This window comes from Heliconius melpomene, chromosome 2, assembly GCF_056956725.1.
Source record: "Heliconius melpomene rosina isolate 202511_hmr_F chromosome 2, ASM5695672v1, whole genome shotgun sequence".
Taxonomy (NCBI): domain Eukaryota; kingdom Metazoa; phylum Arthropoda; class Insecta; order Lepidoptera; family Nymphalidae; genus Heliconius; species Heliconius melpomene.
Window position 1 is genome coordinate 2,073,284 of NC_140390.1, and position 18,247 is coordinate 2,091,530.

Genomic DNA, 18,247 nt, shown 5'->3' on the forward strand with positions numbered 1-18,247 from the left:
ATGGTGAATAGTAGTACAAAGTTATCCTTAATCCATTCAGTTCAACTTTTTTGTCTTTGGCTATTTATGTACGACTGCGTCACGACTGGCCTCTCTTCTAGACGAAATTTAAACAGAGCTAAACGAAAAATAAAGAATGTCGAAATTTTACACAAATAAAATAATCAATAAAATAAACTTAAACTTACATATTTTAATTTATAATCTATTTATTTCTATTCCAGTTGGAGCGACTCGGCTTCACAACGAAAGGTGTGTGGCGTGTGACGGCAGCCAACGCGGATTATAAGCTGTGCCCGTCCTACCCGCCACTACTCATAGTGCCCGCCAGTATATGCGACGAGGATCTGGAGTTTGTTGCTCGGTGAGGGTATAGTTTTTTTTAAATTTAACGATGGTTCCCGTAGCAGCATGGTAGGTAAAGCGAAACCTAGTATCAAGACAGCCCGTTCCACCGAATTTTTCGAGATATTGCGTGTTGAGTGGCGAAACACAACGCCGGGCTTTTGCTTTGGTGCCAGACCGAAGAAATCAAAATGTTAAGAAATAATAATTCTTTCCTTCGAGTGCGGATCGAACCCACGACCGTCGCGTCATTGTCACATCCTTATGCCTCTGCGCCACGGCTGGCCTCTGGTTATTTCTATTTTATTTATTTCCAGGTTCCGAGCCATGCGCCGCATCCCGGCCGTGGTGTGGCGCCACAGCGGCACGGGCGCGGTGATAGCGCGCTCCTCGCAGCCCGAGGTGGGCTGGCTGGGGTGGCGCTCTAGCGAGGACGAGAGACTGCTGGCGGCGTTCGTCGCTGCCTGCAACCAAGATAGAGGTGGTGGGAGCAAGGTATGGGGTTGAGTTACGCAAGTAATAAGATAGATAGGGATAGCATTGATCTATATAAATTATTAACATATTTAATTTTTTTACAGCAATTAAAACTGCTCATAGTAGACGCTCGCTCCTACACCTCAGCGGTCACCAACAGAGCGCGCGGCGGCGGTTGCGAGTGCGCGCAGTACTACCCGCACGCGGACATACAGTTCATGAGTCTACCCAACATACATCATGTTAGACGAAGCTTCCAGCAGATGAGGCTGTTAGCCGCTGAACCTGGGGAACAGGCTAAGTTAGTATTTTTTTGTGTGGTAAATAAAGTGTAATAGTATAGTACTACCTGTAAGTACGTGTTTGTATTTTTTATCACTGTTATGTTGACTTGTTGAGTTTGACTTTAACTCTAGTTGTGGGTTCTGTTTGGAGGAATATATTGTTTCCATTCCCCCTATTTTGCAAGAAAAAATATAACATTACTACAACTCAAAGTAATATATTAATTACATTATAGAAGTTTTTTCTACCCTATTATATAGAGGTGAATCTTAAAAAAAAATTACTTACTAAAAAAAATTATTCCAGTTGGCACAGCAACCTCGAGCGCACGCTGTGGCCGCAGTGCGTGTGCGGCGCGGCGCGCGCGGCGGCGGTGGTGGCGCGCGCGGTTCTGGCGGGCCGCCCCGTGCTCGTGCACTGCTCCGACGGCTGGGACCGAACCCCCCAGCTCGTGGCCGCCGCGCAAGTCATGCTGGACCCGCACTACAGGACCCTGGAGGTTGGTGCTCTAGTGCTCATTGTTTTGTGTTTTAGTGCTTAGTGCGCTCATGCTGCGGCTGCAATGCGTGTCGTCCGGAACTAATACACTGTTCGAATAGCTGGGATGAAACGCCGCAGCTGAGCCGTCGCACAGGTCATCTTGGTCCAGTTCTATAGAATTCGATGTCGTGTTCTGGTCTTATTGACATAGCAAGGAAAAAAATAATAAAAAAAGTCTATTTTTACAGGGTTTCCGCATCCTAATAGAACGTGAATGGCTCGACTTCGGCCACAAATTCGCCGACCGTTGCGGTCACCAGTTCGGTGCTGAGGACCCCAACGAGAGGTCACCAATCTTCTTGCAGTGGTTGCATGTGATATACCAAATGATGCTGCAGTATCCATGCAGCTTTGAATTTAATGAGGCTTATTTGGTAAGTTTTTATGTGACTTTTTATGTCCATAATTTGGCGGATAATTGGGTAACCGAGTGTAATCTTACGTTTGCTCTCCTTGCTTGCTTGTATGCGAGTGACACAGCTTAAAGCTAAAAAAAAGTAATTAAAAATATATATTTTTCCTTAATTACACTTATATTTCCACAGATAAAACTAGCAACACACGTCCACTCATGCATGTTTGGTACATTCCTATGCAACTCCGCCAAGGAGCGCATAGAGTGCAGAGCCAGCGACACTGCCCAAGTATGGCAGTTGCTACAGGCGCCCGCCTACCGTAATCACTTGTACGCGCCCAGCGATTGTGATCACAGAGGGAGTGATCACGATCAGGTATGACTACTGATATACTTATACTATTGTGATTATTTTATATTTTTGGAGGTTAGGTGTGACGTTGAGTTTCGCCATTCATAAAGTAAAGCCTTTAGGATTAGGTGGACAAGTTCAGATCGAAATGTCTTAATGGTAGCTGAGTATCTTAACGCTAGGTTCCTAGGTTCTCTCTGCCTACTCTGCGGCGTATTATATTTTTTATTTTTATAAATTTGAAATATATGTTACGTAAGTGGTTTTGTGTTACATAAATTTCAATTAGATACTTATATATAGTAATTAATATTATTAATATTTTCTCAATCTTTTTTTTCATTTAAGATTTATTTATATTAATAAATACATGTATTTTTACAGGTCCTATGGCCAGAAAGCAGTGTTCGTTCAATGCAAGTGTGGTGGGGGCTGCTGCGCGACCCCCCGCGCTCCGCCCCGCCGCCTGCTCCCGTGCCGCCACCGCCCGCGCCCCCCACACAACATAATGGTAATTAATCTAATTATAAATAGAAAATAACATTGTGAAAAGAAAGGAACGGAGTGTTGTAACACTAGGCGTTGTCTATCCTACTATATACGGAATACAGAACGAAGGCAAAATACAAATATATACAAAATACAATACAACAGCCTGTTCTTAACTTAAAAAATATATGTAGTAAAACAATAATTTACACACAAACTCGTATATATAACTTTAAGAAAGAAAATCCTAAAAGAAATTAGTCTTAACAAATGTCGTTAAGAGACATCTGTAAATTTAAAATAAATTGTAAAAAATAAATCACAATAAAATTTGGAAATAAGACTTATGATTTACTACTAGTTTTCATTAAAAAAATCTAATATTTTTTTTCTAATTGCAGGTTTAATGACGAAAACTAGATCCTGTGATAATTTACTTTGTGAAGCTGAAAAACGGACGACGCAACGACGCTGTAGCGACCCCAGCATCGCGCCTGACGTCATGTAAGAAAACCTTTATGTTTTTTTTTTTTTTTTTCTCGGCTTCTGGCTGTATCCGTACATAGCAGGGTAGGCAGAGGAAACCTAGTATTAAGATACTCAGTTCCCATTAAGATTCCATTCTGTACTTTGAATTCTGGTGACATGATTAAATGGAAATACCAAAGTTATTTTATTTTATATGTCATACTCTCTAAAGCTCTCATGTTATTTTGCAAGATTTTATCAATATTAATTCTCTCCTATTGGTCATAATTTGAAGCGTTCAATCAGCATTCCCAAGGATGTCGGACGGACTGTCCAACCAAACAAACCTTTCAACTTTGTAATATTATAGTATAGAAGTATAGATAATAAATACAATAATTTTATCATTAATTTACCAGGAAACTATCACTGGTAGTAAATGGCAACGCGAACATAGAACAGAATGGAGTGAATACTGAAGTACCAGCGCTCACTGACAGCTGTGTTGATCAATTACCTGCTGACAATGATGCAGATGGTGATCAGGTAGTTTTTATATATATATTTCTCCGTAAAATAATATTCACAATAAATAGTCTTGAAATTAGAAAATAGTAAATTAATTACAATACAAAATGTGTCATTGAATTTTGTTTTTCAAATAGAAGAAAAATAAAATTATCAAAGTTTCAATTTGGTTGCCTGGATGCCTGTCACAATTATCGATCATCTTTATGTATTTTTATGTAATCTGTTAATTATGTTCTTTTTTATATACAATAAACACTTTTTTATCATATGGTATATATAGTCTTTCGAAAATTATGAAATAAACTATATAATCTTTCTGCAGGTGGATGGCCCACTCGCAGGCAGCGTGACCCTCAATCTACCCGAGGTAAATGAGGTCAACGAGGTCGACGGGGTCAACGATATAGATGGAGTTGGAGTCACTGGCCGAGACATCGCCAGTAACTCATCCTCACTGGAGAGGGAGTTAGTGTCGGTGTCAGGCGCCACCGGGGTTGCTGAGGTCACCGCGGGATCAGACGAACCCCCGGTGTTTGTGTGCGACACGTATACGGATGTCATTGGTATGGCTGAGGTTAGTGTTGAGTCAAACACATCAAGTGTTTGCCTCTTTCACTCGTATTGTTTTTTGTTATTTTTTGTCATTTTCTTTGAAAGATTTTTTTTATTTTTGTGTTTATTTATTTTTATTTTCACGCCTATTGCACGGTAGTACTATAGTAATATAACATTAATTACTGTTTTTTTTCCAGGCTGCAAGAGAATCAGCAAGAACAAGAAACATAAGCATAACATGGCGATCTATATCCGAATCAAGCAACCAATCGTCAACAGGTTTCGATATACCAGAGAATTCTCCTCAAGGGAGACCAGAACCCACTACACTTCGGTTGCAAGACGCGGCCGTAGACAACCACAACTCAACCGAAGGGGACATGGTTAACCACAACGTTCTGAACGAATTAACCAATCATAATAGGGAGGTTAATGGTGTGAATGGGTTGGCTGATATCGCGACAAAGTTCTTGGAAGTTGATTTAAATGGTGAATTTTATTTTTGTTATTCACTTTCCTAGAAGCTGGCGGTGCGCAAGAGACAGATTCGATTCCCACATGGGGGAATTCGTTATTTGGTCTCATTATAAATACGACGGGCATGGGTTTTGATAACCAAATAGCGGAATTAAAGGTTTTCATTGGCTCGGTCTGGTAACAAGATAAAGTTTCGTTAGTCCACATGATATGTCTCAAAAAATGGGCGATGCGTGGGGAATGGAGTATCTTAGCACTAGGTTCCCTGTGCATATCCCGTTTTATGAGGATATAAGTGGAAAAAAAACTTTCCTAAAATTTATTATTCTTTTATCTAGTATTTTTGGTTTAACTCTGGGAACCTAGTGTTAATACACTTCGTTTTCCACTTTCCGCCGCATTCTCGGTATTACGTGTTGCTGTTGATTAGCGGATCTCAAATAAGTGCTTTACCACTTATTAGAGCGACGAAATGAAAATAAAATAATAATAAATAAATAAATCCAATTTCGCAGACCATACTGTATAAATCATTCATATTTCATACTTAATCTAATTCATCCATTCTCCAGGCGGTGGATCCTCCAGTCTAAGCTCAGAGAGCGAAGGAGAGGGGGCAGCCAGGGTCGCCAGTCAGCTCACGCTGTGCCCCACGTCCCCACGCCGCCCGCCTGCCCGCTTGCCCCGGGGCAGTTATCTCACTTGCCACGTCTGCCCCACGTGTCCCAGATGTAGTGGTAAGAGAATCCTATTAATAATATGAACTAGTAAGACCCGCTCGTGGGTGTACGAATGGGGGTAATTGGAAAGGTAGGGTAGGGGGTGGGGGTAAAAATGGGCATTGTCATAAAGTAGTGTTTTGTTCAGAGTTACCCTGTACATTAAATATTGAAGAAAAACATGACAGTTTTACTGAAACTGCATATACTGCATATAGAAATGTCTACTAACTAATTAATAAAATGCTTTTTGTAATTCCTCAGTAGCAGGCTCATCCACGTCCAGCCTGGACACGTGCTACTGCACCGGCGGGGGAGAGGGTGGAGGCGGAGGGGGGAGGGCGCGCTGTGTGTGCGGCGCGAGCGCGCGCGCGCCCGTAGACAGCGTGGACGGGTTGCCGCCTGCCGCCGACCCGCTGCAGGCGAGGTTGCATCAGATCATATTGTATCAGAAGGTTGGTTGACGGTTTTTGTTTTTTGTGGAGTAGATAGGGAAATCGTCTGTTTCAGCTCGTCCGCCGTCGTTAAATGGAGTATTTCTTTTTCAAGCCATTGTGGGCTTTGGCTTCTGGACTATGCTAGTGAGATGACAATTCATCATTATTACTTCGTTTATTTTATAATTTAGATATTTAAAAACAATTTTATAAATTTGTTCGTAGCGATGTAACATGTATACTAATTAAAAAATAAATAAATAAATCAGCTTCATGCTGTATGTAGACTAATTGTTTTAAATAATATTTATTATTGTGCAATACCGCTACATCATCGTGTGCCAATGGCATAAGAAGAATAAAATATTTAATATTTTCATTTCATTGATCTGATAAAAGGTGAACCGCAACTAAGTTCTGCCACTTTACACTAAAAATAAATTAATAAACTAATGTTTGTTTCGTTTCATTCACAGAAAGTAGTGGAAGAACTAAGTGGCCAACTCCGCGAGGCGCGTGAAGCGTTACGAAGGGCGTCCCCCGCTCCACCGCCGCCAGCGCCGCCTGCGCTTGCACAGGTTATAATTTATTTTAATTGTTTGAGGCTAGTCCAGTTCGCAGAGGCACAAAGTGTGCTGCAAAATCGACTGGTTATGAGTTCGATCCCCACTCGAGTAAAGAAAATATTTATTTAAATTTACATTTTCATTGCTTCGCTCTGGTATCGAGGCAAAGCTCGGCGTTGTGTTCCGCTACTCACCACGCAATGGCTCCAGAATTCGGCGGAAAGTGGGGAGCGCAGTATTTTTACATGAGGTTATGAATACGTGCGGGACAAAGGGATATTTGTTTATGATATAATATGTCTGACGTTTTTTTTTTTGAAAAGGTCAGTGAGCATTATCATATTTATATTTATTTCATATAAAATTTGTTGAAGAATGTTATGTGTTCTATTACCAAAAAAATATATAAATAATGTTTTTTTATCTTCTATCTTTTCACATTAAAAAAATATTTTTCAAAAAATATAAAACAAATGACAGCTCATAATTAATTCATAATAATTTACTATAAAAATGTAAATGTAATTGCTAATTTTTTTAAGTTAATATTGATAGTTCCAATTCCTATATAACTAGATAAAACTTAAACTATCTTTATTTACTTAAAAAAAAATGCATTTACAAAACAACTCAACTTTATGTTTAATCTACTATTCAAAAGTAAATCAAAAACTCAATTTCAATAAATAATATTTTGAATTTGCACATTCCAGCACACCCCACCACCGACCAACGGCACCGCCACCACCAGCTCGACCAGTAGCAGCAACAGCAACAGCGGCAGCGCCTCCGAAGTGGAAGTGGGCGAGGAGGCGCGCAGCGTGGCCTGGCTGCCGGACTCTGCCGCGCCCAGGTGCCAGCACTGCAGGAACCAGTTCTGGTTGGCGAGGAGGCGGCATCATTGCAGGTAAGTTTTGCAATACACGGACACAACACTCACAACACAGTGGTTGTTGTGTTGTTGTTGTTGGAATCGATACCATTGTAGGATAGAGTCACAGCACTAGTGGATCTTGTTATGATTGGTTGTTGTCATTAGTGGTTGTTGTTTTGTTGTTAATAAACCGGTGGAATAATTATTATTAAGTAACACGACAAATATGAAACTAAATAATAGAATTAAAAAAATATATTAAACTATATTATGATAACAACATCCTATAGATATTATTTCTTTGGTTAGGATATTTTTAATTTAAATAGTATCAAGAAAGGAACTTCATAAATTAACTGCTTTAACCACATTCACTAATATCGAAATACAAATAAAATTACATGTACTTTAAAATAAACATTTAATTACAGACGCTGCGGCGGAATATTCTGCGGCTCGTGTTCGGAAATGAGTCCGTGGGGCGAACTGGGGGCCGTGCGGGTCTGTCGCCGGTGCCGCCTGCGGTGACCGCCCTCGCCCCACACACCCCAAACCCACACGCCCCCCGACCCTGCCCTCACATGCAGCTCGTGCTATATACCCCCTAGCGGAATAACATCCCCCGGCGGAGTAATTGTGACTGTCGCGCGGAATTGTTTGTCTGATCGGCGGAATAATGTTGTTCTGTGTTGTGATCATTGTTGATATGAAATGGTAGTTTTGGTTTGTTTTTTTTTGTTATTTGAATAGCTTTTTTGATTTATTAATTGTTAGTGACGAAGACTTTGAATTTTAGTTGTTTTGTAAATATCGTTTTGTAGTATTTTTTTTAATTTATAATTTTCACAAACTACGTTATACGCCGATCGGACTGTCTACTTACCTAAAAGTAGCTACGTTTTTTTTTTAATTCTGTCGCTATAAACTTTTCTTTAAAATTTCTAAGAGGCAGATTCTCTACATATAAATAATGTAACAAACAAACAGACATCCAATCTATCAACATTTGTGCTAGTCAGCCTGCTAATAAATAATTTGTTATTTTAAGAATTTAAGTTCATTCTGCCCTAGCGATTGTTATTTATCACTCGAAATCTCTTACCAGCTCTAATCGATTAATAATCGATATTTAATCATACACATAACATATTATATCGATATCGAGTGTGAATCACTATTGCGAGGCGACACTTTATAATACCATGACAGATTAATTGAAACACATTTAAATTTTATATATTTGTTATATAATAATCAAATAAACTTAATGAAAAAAGTTATTATGAATACTTTTAAATATACAACTTGAGAAGTTTAGACAAAAGGTGCAACGTTCATTTTCAAAGGAAAACCGATTACGAATGAATTAATCGAATAATTTATATAATTATAAATTGATTATTTTTATCAATTATCAGCCATTCGAGTAAAAATATATCGAGATATTTCTATAATCGAATGATTCTTTTAATAACATTCGTAACGCGATTCGAGTTCATATCAAGATTGTATGGAAAGTTGTATGGGTATCGATGTGTTTTGGAAATTAGGAAATTATAATCGATTATCATTTTCAGTTCGACACTTATAGAATATTGTAAAAGAATCGAGTAGGTACAAAATATATTTAAACATTCGAGTTGTTACGTGACCGGAAATGATAATTCGAATAGATAATGATGATTTTGTTGAAATAGAATGATTATAATGATTATTCTCAATAAAAAAGTTGATTAATATAATCATTTTGTAAAAATTGGACTGTTGAGGTTAGGTAGGGATCGGTCAGGGGAAGTCTACGCGAAGGCTGATATTTTTTTTAATTCTTCAGACTAACGTCGTATCAACGAATGCCACTAGACTGAAATAAAGAAATTGTGGCCATTTTGTAAACTACTGTAGTACGGCGTTGTATACTAAAGTGATAGAACTAGAATTTTTTTTGGATTGTTAATGGACTTATCGATTTTTTGATTTTAAAGATTTAGTGGATGTTATTTATTAAACTGTTTTTACCGTTTTATTGGAATTTAATTGATTGGTCGACTGACATTTTGGCTTTTCTTAGCCAAAGTTATATATAAACCTATTATTAAATAGTTTTTATTAAATTAAATATATATATTAACGTCCATTAAAATTTTGAAATCAAGCTATTTTTGAAATAACAAGAATGTTGAGCACCATTCACACTATTTGGACCTCAAATCTAATAATGGTATTAGAAAATTAATAGAATAAATACTAGAAATGCTTTATACAACGTGATGATGAAATTATTCTACTAAAGTTTATTTGAAAATAAATGGCGTCCTTTCGTTAAGTTAGTGTGATTTATCTAACTAGAAAAGAAAACTACAATAGTTTTTTTTTTCTGTCAATAAATAAACTTACTAACTATATATAGCTAATTATGACTAAATATCATAATGCGTGCCTTGTTAGCACGTTATATACAGTAGTTGACGTTTCGTTCCTTTTTTTTTCATACAATTTCATCCAAACTTATAACTACTTTTTATTGTATATTGGTTAATTTTAACGCTTTTGTACATTGAACGCCAAACTATTAATTTTAAGGCTGAAATCGAAACTGAAAATTTATAACTTAACAATTCTCTCCTTTGCGTGCACAGTAGTCATTTTTTCTACATTAATAAGAAAGTTGCTATTTGTATATCGTTTCTAGAACGATATAAAAATGGCTGCTACTCCAAAAACCAACTGGTCGGACTGCAATAATAAAGTAACTAACCATCGAAGCCGAGCGTAACCGAGTTTTGTATTTTATTTGTGATATTGATGATAATTTTGTATAATATAAATAAATAAGAATTTAAAACATGTTGAAAAAGTTAAAATCTATGGTGGTTTTGACCGTCGCGGTACATTTGATTAAACTAACGTATAGACTACACGATAAGCAATAAAATTGTTCAAAACGGAACGTTTTAACTATAATATTCTATCTAATCTATGCAATAAAGACGCTATTCACGGTTTTTTTTTCTTTTTTAAATATTAAGAAAGACATTGTGAATAGCAATCTTTAAGGGTTTCGTCCTGACATAATAGTTTCATTAATTCATTATTTATTGCGTTTGGCACAAACGTTTTCTTTGTACGTCTTATTTAATATAAATATAATTGTAGTTTTTTTCAATGTTTTTTTTTAATTATGTCAAGACAGACCCGAGCGCGAACAGACGGAATTGTTGTTACTTGGATATATTTTATACTGTGGATGAGTAACTTAAGTTTTATTGTCATAATGCAACTTGTTTGTGACCAATGGATGACGCGATGTGAAATAAAGCATATTTAGTTTTATACAGACTTTTATTTTATATACATTATTTTATTTATTTAAATTATCATTTCTTCGCTCTGGTGACGAGGCAAAGCGCGGCGTTCAGTTTTGCCAATCAACACCTCCAGAATTCGCCGGAAAATGGCGAAGAAAGTGTTGTAACACTAGGCTTCCTCTGCCTAACCTACTGTAGGCTGGATGCTTTTGTGAAGCTGATTATTTTATTTATTATATTAGTGTTACTATTATCTTTTATAAAAATATCTTTCTGCTTTCAACGTTAACATAAATAAATAAATTATATCTTTGAATGGATGAGCCTTAATAAAAGAAGGGTTATGTAAAAATATCGTCTATAGCCTTTCTACAACTAATTTTCGTGCTAGTGGAAAATGATATTTGGCCTCGATCTTAGCACTTGGCCACTTTTTGGAATACTACAGCCGTGTTTGGTCAGTACGTTATTTCATAGTATGAAATAACTTTAATTTTTATATATTGCAAGTGATAATGGCTCCTTGATCTTAGATACAACTAATTAAAAAAAAGTAGTTAAAAATAACACTAAAAGATAATTTAAACATATTTAATTTTTTTTCAACGTAAAAGTTCTAGAAACTACTAAAACAATACATATAAATTAACACACAATTAGGTACTTACTAGACGTCAATACTGAATTGTCTATAATACTATTGTACATACACACTATATAGTACGATCGACGAGTCGTAACCCTAAAGTTAAGTTTTAATAAGTAAGAAAAAATGCTAAAATTAAACCTGCGCAGCCATTTAGTTAACTTCAGGGCGCCACGACTCATCGATCGTACTGTACTAAATATTAAATTCGACAGTAAAATTGGTGCTTAAAGTAGTTTACAACTACAGATTACAAGTAACAGTAGAATGTTCAAGTAAAATCGTTGTATGAAAAGGAAAAAATTGTTATTCAGCTATCTTAAAATAAAATAAATAAATATATACACAATTAATTACTAATTATTATGAAAGTAATTAAAAAATGTATTTTGAATGTAAAATTATTTGGTAAGTAAACAAAGTAGAGGAACATTTTTGTTTTATCGTCTAAGCTTAGCTTAAAATTATATAGGTTTTTATATATAAGATATGCATTATATAGATAATTTTAAGACTTTATAAAAAAAAGGACGCAACAAAATTCATTCCTATACATTACAATTATAAGGTTTTTGTTGCTTTAGAACAATATGCAGATATTATAGACAAATATTTATTTTCCAAAAAATAATTTAAATTATTCATAATAAAGCAACATATTAAACTGTTTACTAAGATGAACTATAACTGCGACAGTGACAGACATTTTAGTTACTACTACAACATCAATATCTACACAATATTTTTATGTGATATAATTTGGCACAAAACTAACTTTAAATATAGTAAATAATTATATTATAATACATTATGTAAACGCAAATATTCAATAATAAAAAGTGACCAAACAGTGAGTTATGGCATGGAGAAGTACAGTAAGGTCGACGAGCCGTGGCCGTCCTAAATTCTATTATTAGACTTGACAATGTAAAAAAATTGTCTACATTTATTTAAATAAAATAATTAACAAATTTATATTAATACATATAATAGTAGGCCATTATATTCGTTTGTTTTAAAATAGAAATGTATAAAATGAGTATAACAATTAGAGAGCTTACAAATACAACAATCAAAAAGACAAAAAAATATATTTATTTAACATTTTTTATACTTTTATATATTTTAAAGTTATCAACCGAAATTAATGGCATTCTTTTTTTTTATTACAAAAAAAAAGTACGTACAATTACTAAATTTATATATTGTCATAAAAATATTTTTAAAATACTAGTAAACATTTATAAACATACTTCGATTAATTTAAATATAAGAATTGAGCATATAAATATGAAATACTAAACACAACAGACATACAGACATTATTACTTGAAATTATTATATATAATGATACTAATGTAGTAAACATAGGCCAATTTTAGGCAAAGCTTTATAAATTAGTAAAAATAAAATAATTTATTAGTAAATATGTTTTAGAAAATAAAATATTTACAAAAAAAATACTAGGCCTTCTAATTTGATACTTTCGTCAAGATAGAGAAAAATGATTTCTACTTAAATTTAACTTATATTAGATAAAGATTTATAAAAAGCGTAAATTCTTCCATTTCATTTTGAGGTCCTGTCATTTATGGTCACGATAAAATTAAATTATACCAAATAAAAACAAAATCTATAATAAAATATTACATTATTTGAGACTAACATTATATATATTTTTATTTAATTTCCATTACTCAACTCATTAAAAAAACATTCTACAATTTGACAATTTCTAAAAAATAAAAAAAAAAAAAACAGAAAAAGGTACATTATCTATGGTGTCTGTCGTTTGACGTGAAGTTATGTTTTTTAAAGTGGTTGACCAACTTGAGCACTCTGTTTCTCACTTTATATATCGATTCATACATTTCTGGCGTAAAGGGATCGAAGTCGTGATATTTCTTTTTCCGTCTGTATATACCTTCTCTGTTGGCCATTGCACAGGTCATGTCCTGCTGGAAATTAAAAAAAAACGTATATTTTCTACAGTTTAACCTTGTAACCCAGGGTATGCAGAGCTTTCTTCGGAAGACACTTCAGTTCCCCATTGTCCGCCAAATTCTTGGGGTGAAAAAACGCTGCACTTTGCCTCGTTGTTAGAGCGAGGAAATAGAACTATTAAATATTTTATTTCTTCGAGTGGGAATCGAATCCACAACCGTCACGTGCTCCAGCGCCACGACGTAGATTATAAAATAATTATGAAAGAAAATACTAAATACCTTTTAAATTAAAAAAAATATCATAATTTTAATAAAGTTTCTTCTTCATATTTTGCACTTTTAGTAATGACGGAATATATTTAAATTTATCAACAATAATTTTTTTCACTCTGGTAAGAAGCGCGGCGGTGAGCTTTCAACAAGATCTCGAAAATTGTGTTGTCATGGTGAATAGAAAATCATAACACTAGGCTTCCTCTATTTACCCTGCTATTTGCGGGATACAGCGTGAAGCTAAAGAAACTATGTAAGATAATATATTATACTAGCGGCCCGCTCGCGGTTACACCCGCGTGAGCTATGTTATTATTAATTTCTGTTTCCATGACTACGTCCTAGTGACGTCTATGTAAAATTTGAGACTCCTAGCATTTGTAGTAACGAAGTTTCATACAAACTTTTGACCCCAAAAACAACCCCTTAGAAGTCGAATATTGCAAATTCCCGTCTTAGCGAGCACCTACGTCCTATAAATAACTCCTATACAAAATTTCAGATTAGCACATATAGTTTCTGAGATTTCGTGATGTGTGAGTGACCTTTCGATTTTATATATATTATATAATATTTTTGTATATATTTACCTCAGTCACAGTATAATTTAAAAAACTTAATATCCCTTGCAAAGTATTCCTTGTGTCCCTTACTAGCAATTCATAAAACACAACATAAATGGGACCCGGAAACTTTTGGAACCACAGGTTATGCAAAGATTCCCACATATTAAGCTGATTGAATACATATGTAGGCCAATCTGGAATACAAAAGTTTGTGTCTTTTTAACTATTAAAAATACAAAAACGAAGAGAGGTCAGGGCCCTCATCCTGATCCCTTTTCGCTTTGCTCGCCAACCCCTAATGTTTGGCTTCGGTCTTTGGAGCTTTAAGCTGTTTTTATAACATTAATAAAAAAATCTTAAAGGACTAAAATGTAACTTTTGGACTGTTACACTTACGACAGTACCTTTATATATGATATTGATACAAGAATAACTTGCATGAATTTTTTATGTAAGTTATTTTTGTAATTTATAAAAGAAAGATATATTAGACAACTCAAAATGTCTATTTATATTGTTGGAGCACTATTAGACTTAGAAAAAATATTTTAACAATAATGGCTTTACCAATCACGATTTTTTCCAATCATCCGGCAAAATAAATTTTAATTAGCAGTATTAATCCATCAAGTGGAAATCAAACCTACATCCATACTTATTATAATTATTATAAAAAATACTCAAAACCAACCTGAATTTTTATATTTTCTAGATTCCTTAAAAGCAGACTTAGGCGCCGTCCCAATATGACCCTTGTGAAGTCTATTAAAATCGGCCTGAAAATTGTTAATTAATTGTTAATTCATTTAATTATACTATAATAAAACAAATTATGTAATTTGTAACAAAACAATAGACACTTAAGAAACATATATAAAATTTAACATAGAGAAACTGGGATCAGTGCCTCTTGAAAACCATTAATTTTATCACATTTTTTTTGCTTTAAGCTCTACCGCTCACATAGCAGGGTAGGCAGAGGGAACCTAGAAACTTAGTGTTAAGACAATCCATTCTCCCTTGCCACGACTGGCCTCAATTCATCGATTTATGTATTATAGAAAATATATCGACAAATTGAGATATTATAGAGATTTTTTTTTAATGTTTATACATATTTTTCATTTTCATTCTTTTCGTATGCGAAGAACATTTTTAAAAATATTAAAATTGTAGACAAATTAGCATATAAAAGTTAGATAAATAATTTGAAAATATACATATCAATTTATCATATTTTAAAGTGTTTAAAATAAAATGAAAAAATAATAAAAACAAAATTTAAAAAAAAAATTACCATTGAAAAATTCATCTAAGCGCAGAAGCATAGTGTTAAAAGCGGCAACACAGAACACTGAAATTTGACACAACATAAAATTAGAATTCCATAGTGATATCTATATATAAAAAATAAGTAAAATATAAATAATAAACAAATTACATAACTGTTGCTTAAAATGGTATTCAATTAATACATGCAAAATTAAATACTGTACATACATAATTATTTAAAAAAATAGTTTTTTAAGTAGTGTAGGCAGTCCCTCTGCCTACACTACTTACCTAGAGGCAAGATACTCAATTCCTTTCCATCAACCTCCCACTCAATTTTCAACTTATTACATGTTGAGTATGCACTTTGCTTACGAGAGTGTGGAAAAGAAAATAATAAATATTTTTAAATTTATAATAAAATAGATAAATAATTATCAAATATCATGGTGCTGCAAACAACAAAAAAAATAATAACAGACAGGCTATAACAATAAACAAAAATATTATAAATCAATCACAAGTGAAAACAACAATATATTTGTATTGAGTTAACCTTAAGTATACAAGAAAGCAGTTTTAAATATAACAGTGAAAGTGTCATGGTTAAAAAATAATTACAAAAATATAATAAATAACTATTTAGCTATTCAATTCAACATTACAAAAATGGTACAAAAGTGACTAATATGACATTATATATCTTTGAAATGATAATGTCTTATAAACCGATGAATGCCGGTAACTATAAAAAGCATGATTCATTGTCATTGTCATTCCGCCCGAGCCAAAGCGAGAGTGTGGAACAAGCAATAGAGAGGCGTAAACAATTTGCTTGTGATGCATTCATTGAATTGAATTAAAAATTCAATTAACTCCTTTATATTATATACAAAAATTATAATCAGTTAATTCAATTTTTAAAATAATTATAATTTTGGTTCTCATAATTAAATTTTTAAGTTATAAATAAAAACCATATACTGAATTAAGTAGTGTAAGCAGAGGGAAAGTAGTGTTAAAATACTTTATATTTTTCCTCTCAATTATAAAGATATTGGGACTTAAGGGGCAGCACCACACCACAACACCACAATTTTATTTGTCTTTAACCAGGAGATGAGAATAATACAAAAAATGGTCAAATATTTTTTTTATTTATTTTTAACCAAACTAAACTGAGCATAGAACCACCCTGCTTGTTCAACATAGTCTCACTGCATGACAATGGCCTAAACAATGATAAATTATAATTTTTAAATATTGTTATTATACAATATGTATATTTACCAAAATTGCATCTCTGGGGTTCCTTATAAGTAGTATCGCAGATTTGAACTTGCCAGGTTCACGAGGCGGAGCCTCATGTGTTTTTACAACTAAGACTGAGCCATCTGTTACATTTTCAGCGGGGAAACCATGCATGCGTAGGCCATAGTCCATGTATATTGAACCAGTCACTATTCCTATAAGAAATAAAATACTTTTAGGTGTTAATTCTATACTGAGGATGGATCTTAAAAAAACATATAATGATATGTTTTTCTAGATTTATTTTTTTCAATAACTCTAATAATAAACAAAATATATAGCAAAGTAAAGACTTAAAATATGTATTTTGTTTTAAACTTCAAAGTATCTTAATTATAATGGGGTAGGCAGAGAAAATCCAGTATCAAGTCACTCCATTCTCCTTTACTTACCTGTATTTAGGATTACATGATCAGTGATGGAACTCAACACCACACCTTGTCTTGCCGAAGTGGAGAAATGAAAATATTTCACTGCCTTGAATGGCATGTTACTATTTAAGCTTACAGTCAGATGCTATCTCACTACACTATAATAGCCCCAACATTTTAATATTATTATCCAGGTTTAGAAATTATTTATAATGGTATTAAGTATTATAATGTTAATTTCATTAACATGATAAGAATATATTAATACAAATAATTATGAGAAATACCTTTAATTTCCAAATTTTATGTTTAAACAATTTAATAAGAATAGTGTGACTGTTACATCTTTCATTTATATTTCTTTTTTTTTTAATAATATAAATAGTGAACCTATCAATATGCCATTTACTAAAACAAATACATAACCAATTAAATTCAACTAAAACTAAATTTTAACTAAAACTGATATACAACTTACCTGTCACCTGTTGCAACAGATACCTAAGCCATGTATTCCCGCTTCCCGGATAAGATACAAGAGCCACTACATCTTGAGACGCCGGTACTCGCCACCTTAGATTCTTACACCAATTCACTCTAGGAGCCTCTCGTAAACCAAATTGATTCATCATATTACTACCGTAAGGTTTCGCACCTTGCAATGGACGCAACATAAATAATATTAATGAAAAATACACTATTATCACTATTGCAATAAGTAAAAAAGTTGTTCTTCGAGACATTTTTGGGTATGTATCATAATTTAACTAAAGATTTTTCAAGCAGTTTTTGCCAATTGATTTAATACATTTTATAAATATAAAGTACCGCTTAAACGTATTCTTTAAATAATATTGTGTAAATGTGTAAATAACATGTTAAATAATGTCTGTTATAGTATATTTTACGTGTTCTTATTTTAATATTTACGAAATAGTCACTAATAAATTGTTTTGAGTTTTCCAGCAACAATGGCAACAACCACCAACAAATTTAGATTTTGAGAATATGACATTTTAATGATTGTGTTGCCAGATACATAGAAACCATGAACATTTGTATAAATTTGTTGCCATCAGTTACCTCT

The 18,247-nt window shown here is 33.6% G+C and overlaps 2 protein-coding genes across 3 annotated transcripts in view; one reads left to right on the forward strand and one right to left on the reverse strand.

Annotated features, from left to right (window-relative positions):
* Positions 1-10,800, forward strand: part of LOC146540294 (phosphatidylinositol-3,5-bisphosphate 3-phosphatase MTMR3) — a 53,171-nt gene extending 42,371 nt beyond the window's left edge. Inside the window, exons 6-21 of the mRNA XM_085198609.1 lie at positions 225-364; positions 663-840; positions 927-1,123; positions 1,414-1,606; positions 1,836-2,021; positions 2,193-2,378; positions 2,739-2,865; positions 3,245-3,347; positions 3,731-3,857; positions 4,165-4,416; positions 4,595-4,886; positions 5,447-5,611; positions 5,858-6,048; positions 6,507-6,608; positions 7,310-7,503; positions 7,902-10,800. Coding sequence (XP_085054735.1) covers positions 225-364; positions 663-840; positions 927-1,123; positions 1,414-1,606; positions 1,836-2,021; positions 2,193-2,378; positions 2,739-2,865; positions 3,245-3,347; positions 3,731-3,857; positions 4,165-4,416; positions 4,595-4,886; positions 5,447-5,611; positions 5,858-6,048; positions 6,507-6,608; positions 7,310-7,503; positions 7,902-7,998 — 2,730 coding nt within the window. The 3' untranslated portion in view covers positions 7,999-10,800. The remainder of the gene's footprint in view (positions 1-224; positions 365-662; positions 841-926; positions 1,124-1,413; positions 1,607-1,835; positions 2,022-2,192; positions 2,379-2,738; positions 2,866-3,244; positions 3,348-3,730; positions 3,858-4,164; positions 4,417-4,594; positions 4,887-5,446; positions 5,612-5,857; positions 6,049-6,506; positions 6,609-7,309; positions 7,504-7,901) is intronic.
* Positions 10,801-11,352: 552 nt separating this feature from the next.
* LOC146540295 (WSCD family member AAEL009094) lies at positions 11,353-18,166 on the reverse strand. Of its 2 annotated transcripts, none has more exons than XM_085198696.1 (5): positions 17,639-18,166; positions 16,769-16,944; positions 14,898-14,982; positions 14,231-14,400; positions 11,353-13,376 (listed from the first exon to the last, which is right to left on the reverse strand). In XM_085198696.1, exons 1-5 carry the CDS (start codon positions 17,901-17,903, stop codon positions 13,194-13,196), a joined length of 879 nt encoding a protein of 292 aa, XP_085054822.1. In that variant the 5' UTR covers positions 17,904-18,166; the 3' UTR covers positions 11,353-13,193. The 2 variants fall into 2 exon arrangements, with proteins under 2 accessions (XP_085054822.1, XP_085054813.1); XM_085198687.1 differs by having other exon boundaries at positions 11,353-13,379; positions 17,639-18,164.
* Positions 18,167-18,247: the final 81 nt, after the last annotated feature.

Coding starts and splice junctions, on each gene's coding strand:
- LOC146540295 (XM_085198687.1), bottom strand. CDS start 17,903: ATGTCTCGAAGAACAACTTTTTTACTTATTGCAATAGTGATAATAGTG. Junction 16,945..17,638: donor TCTGTTGCAACAGGTGACAG/GTAAGTTGTATA, acceptor TATTTCTTATAG/GAATAGTGACTGGTTCAATA. Junction 14,983..16,768: donor ACCCCAGAGATGCAATTTTG/GTAAATATACAT, acceptor AACAATTTTCAG/GCCGATTTTAATAGACTTCA.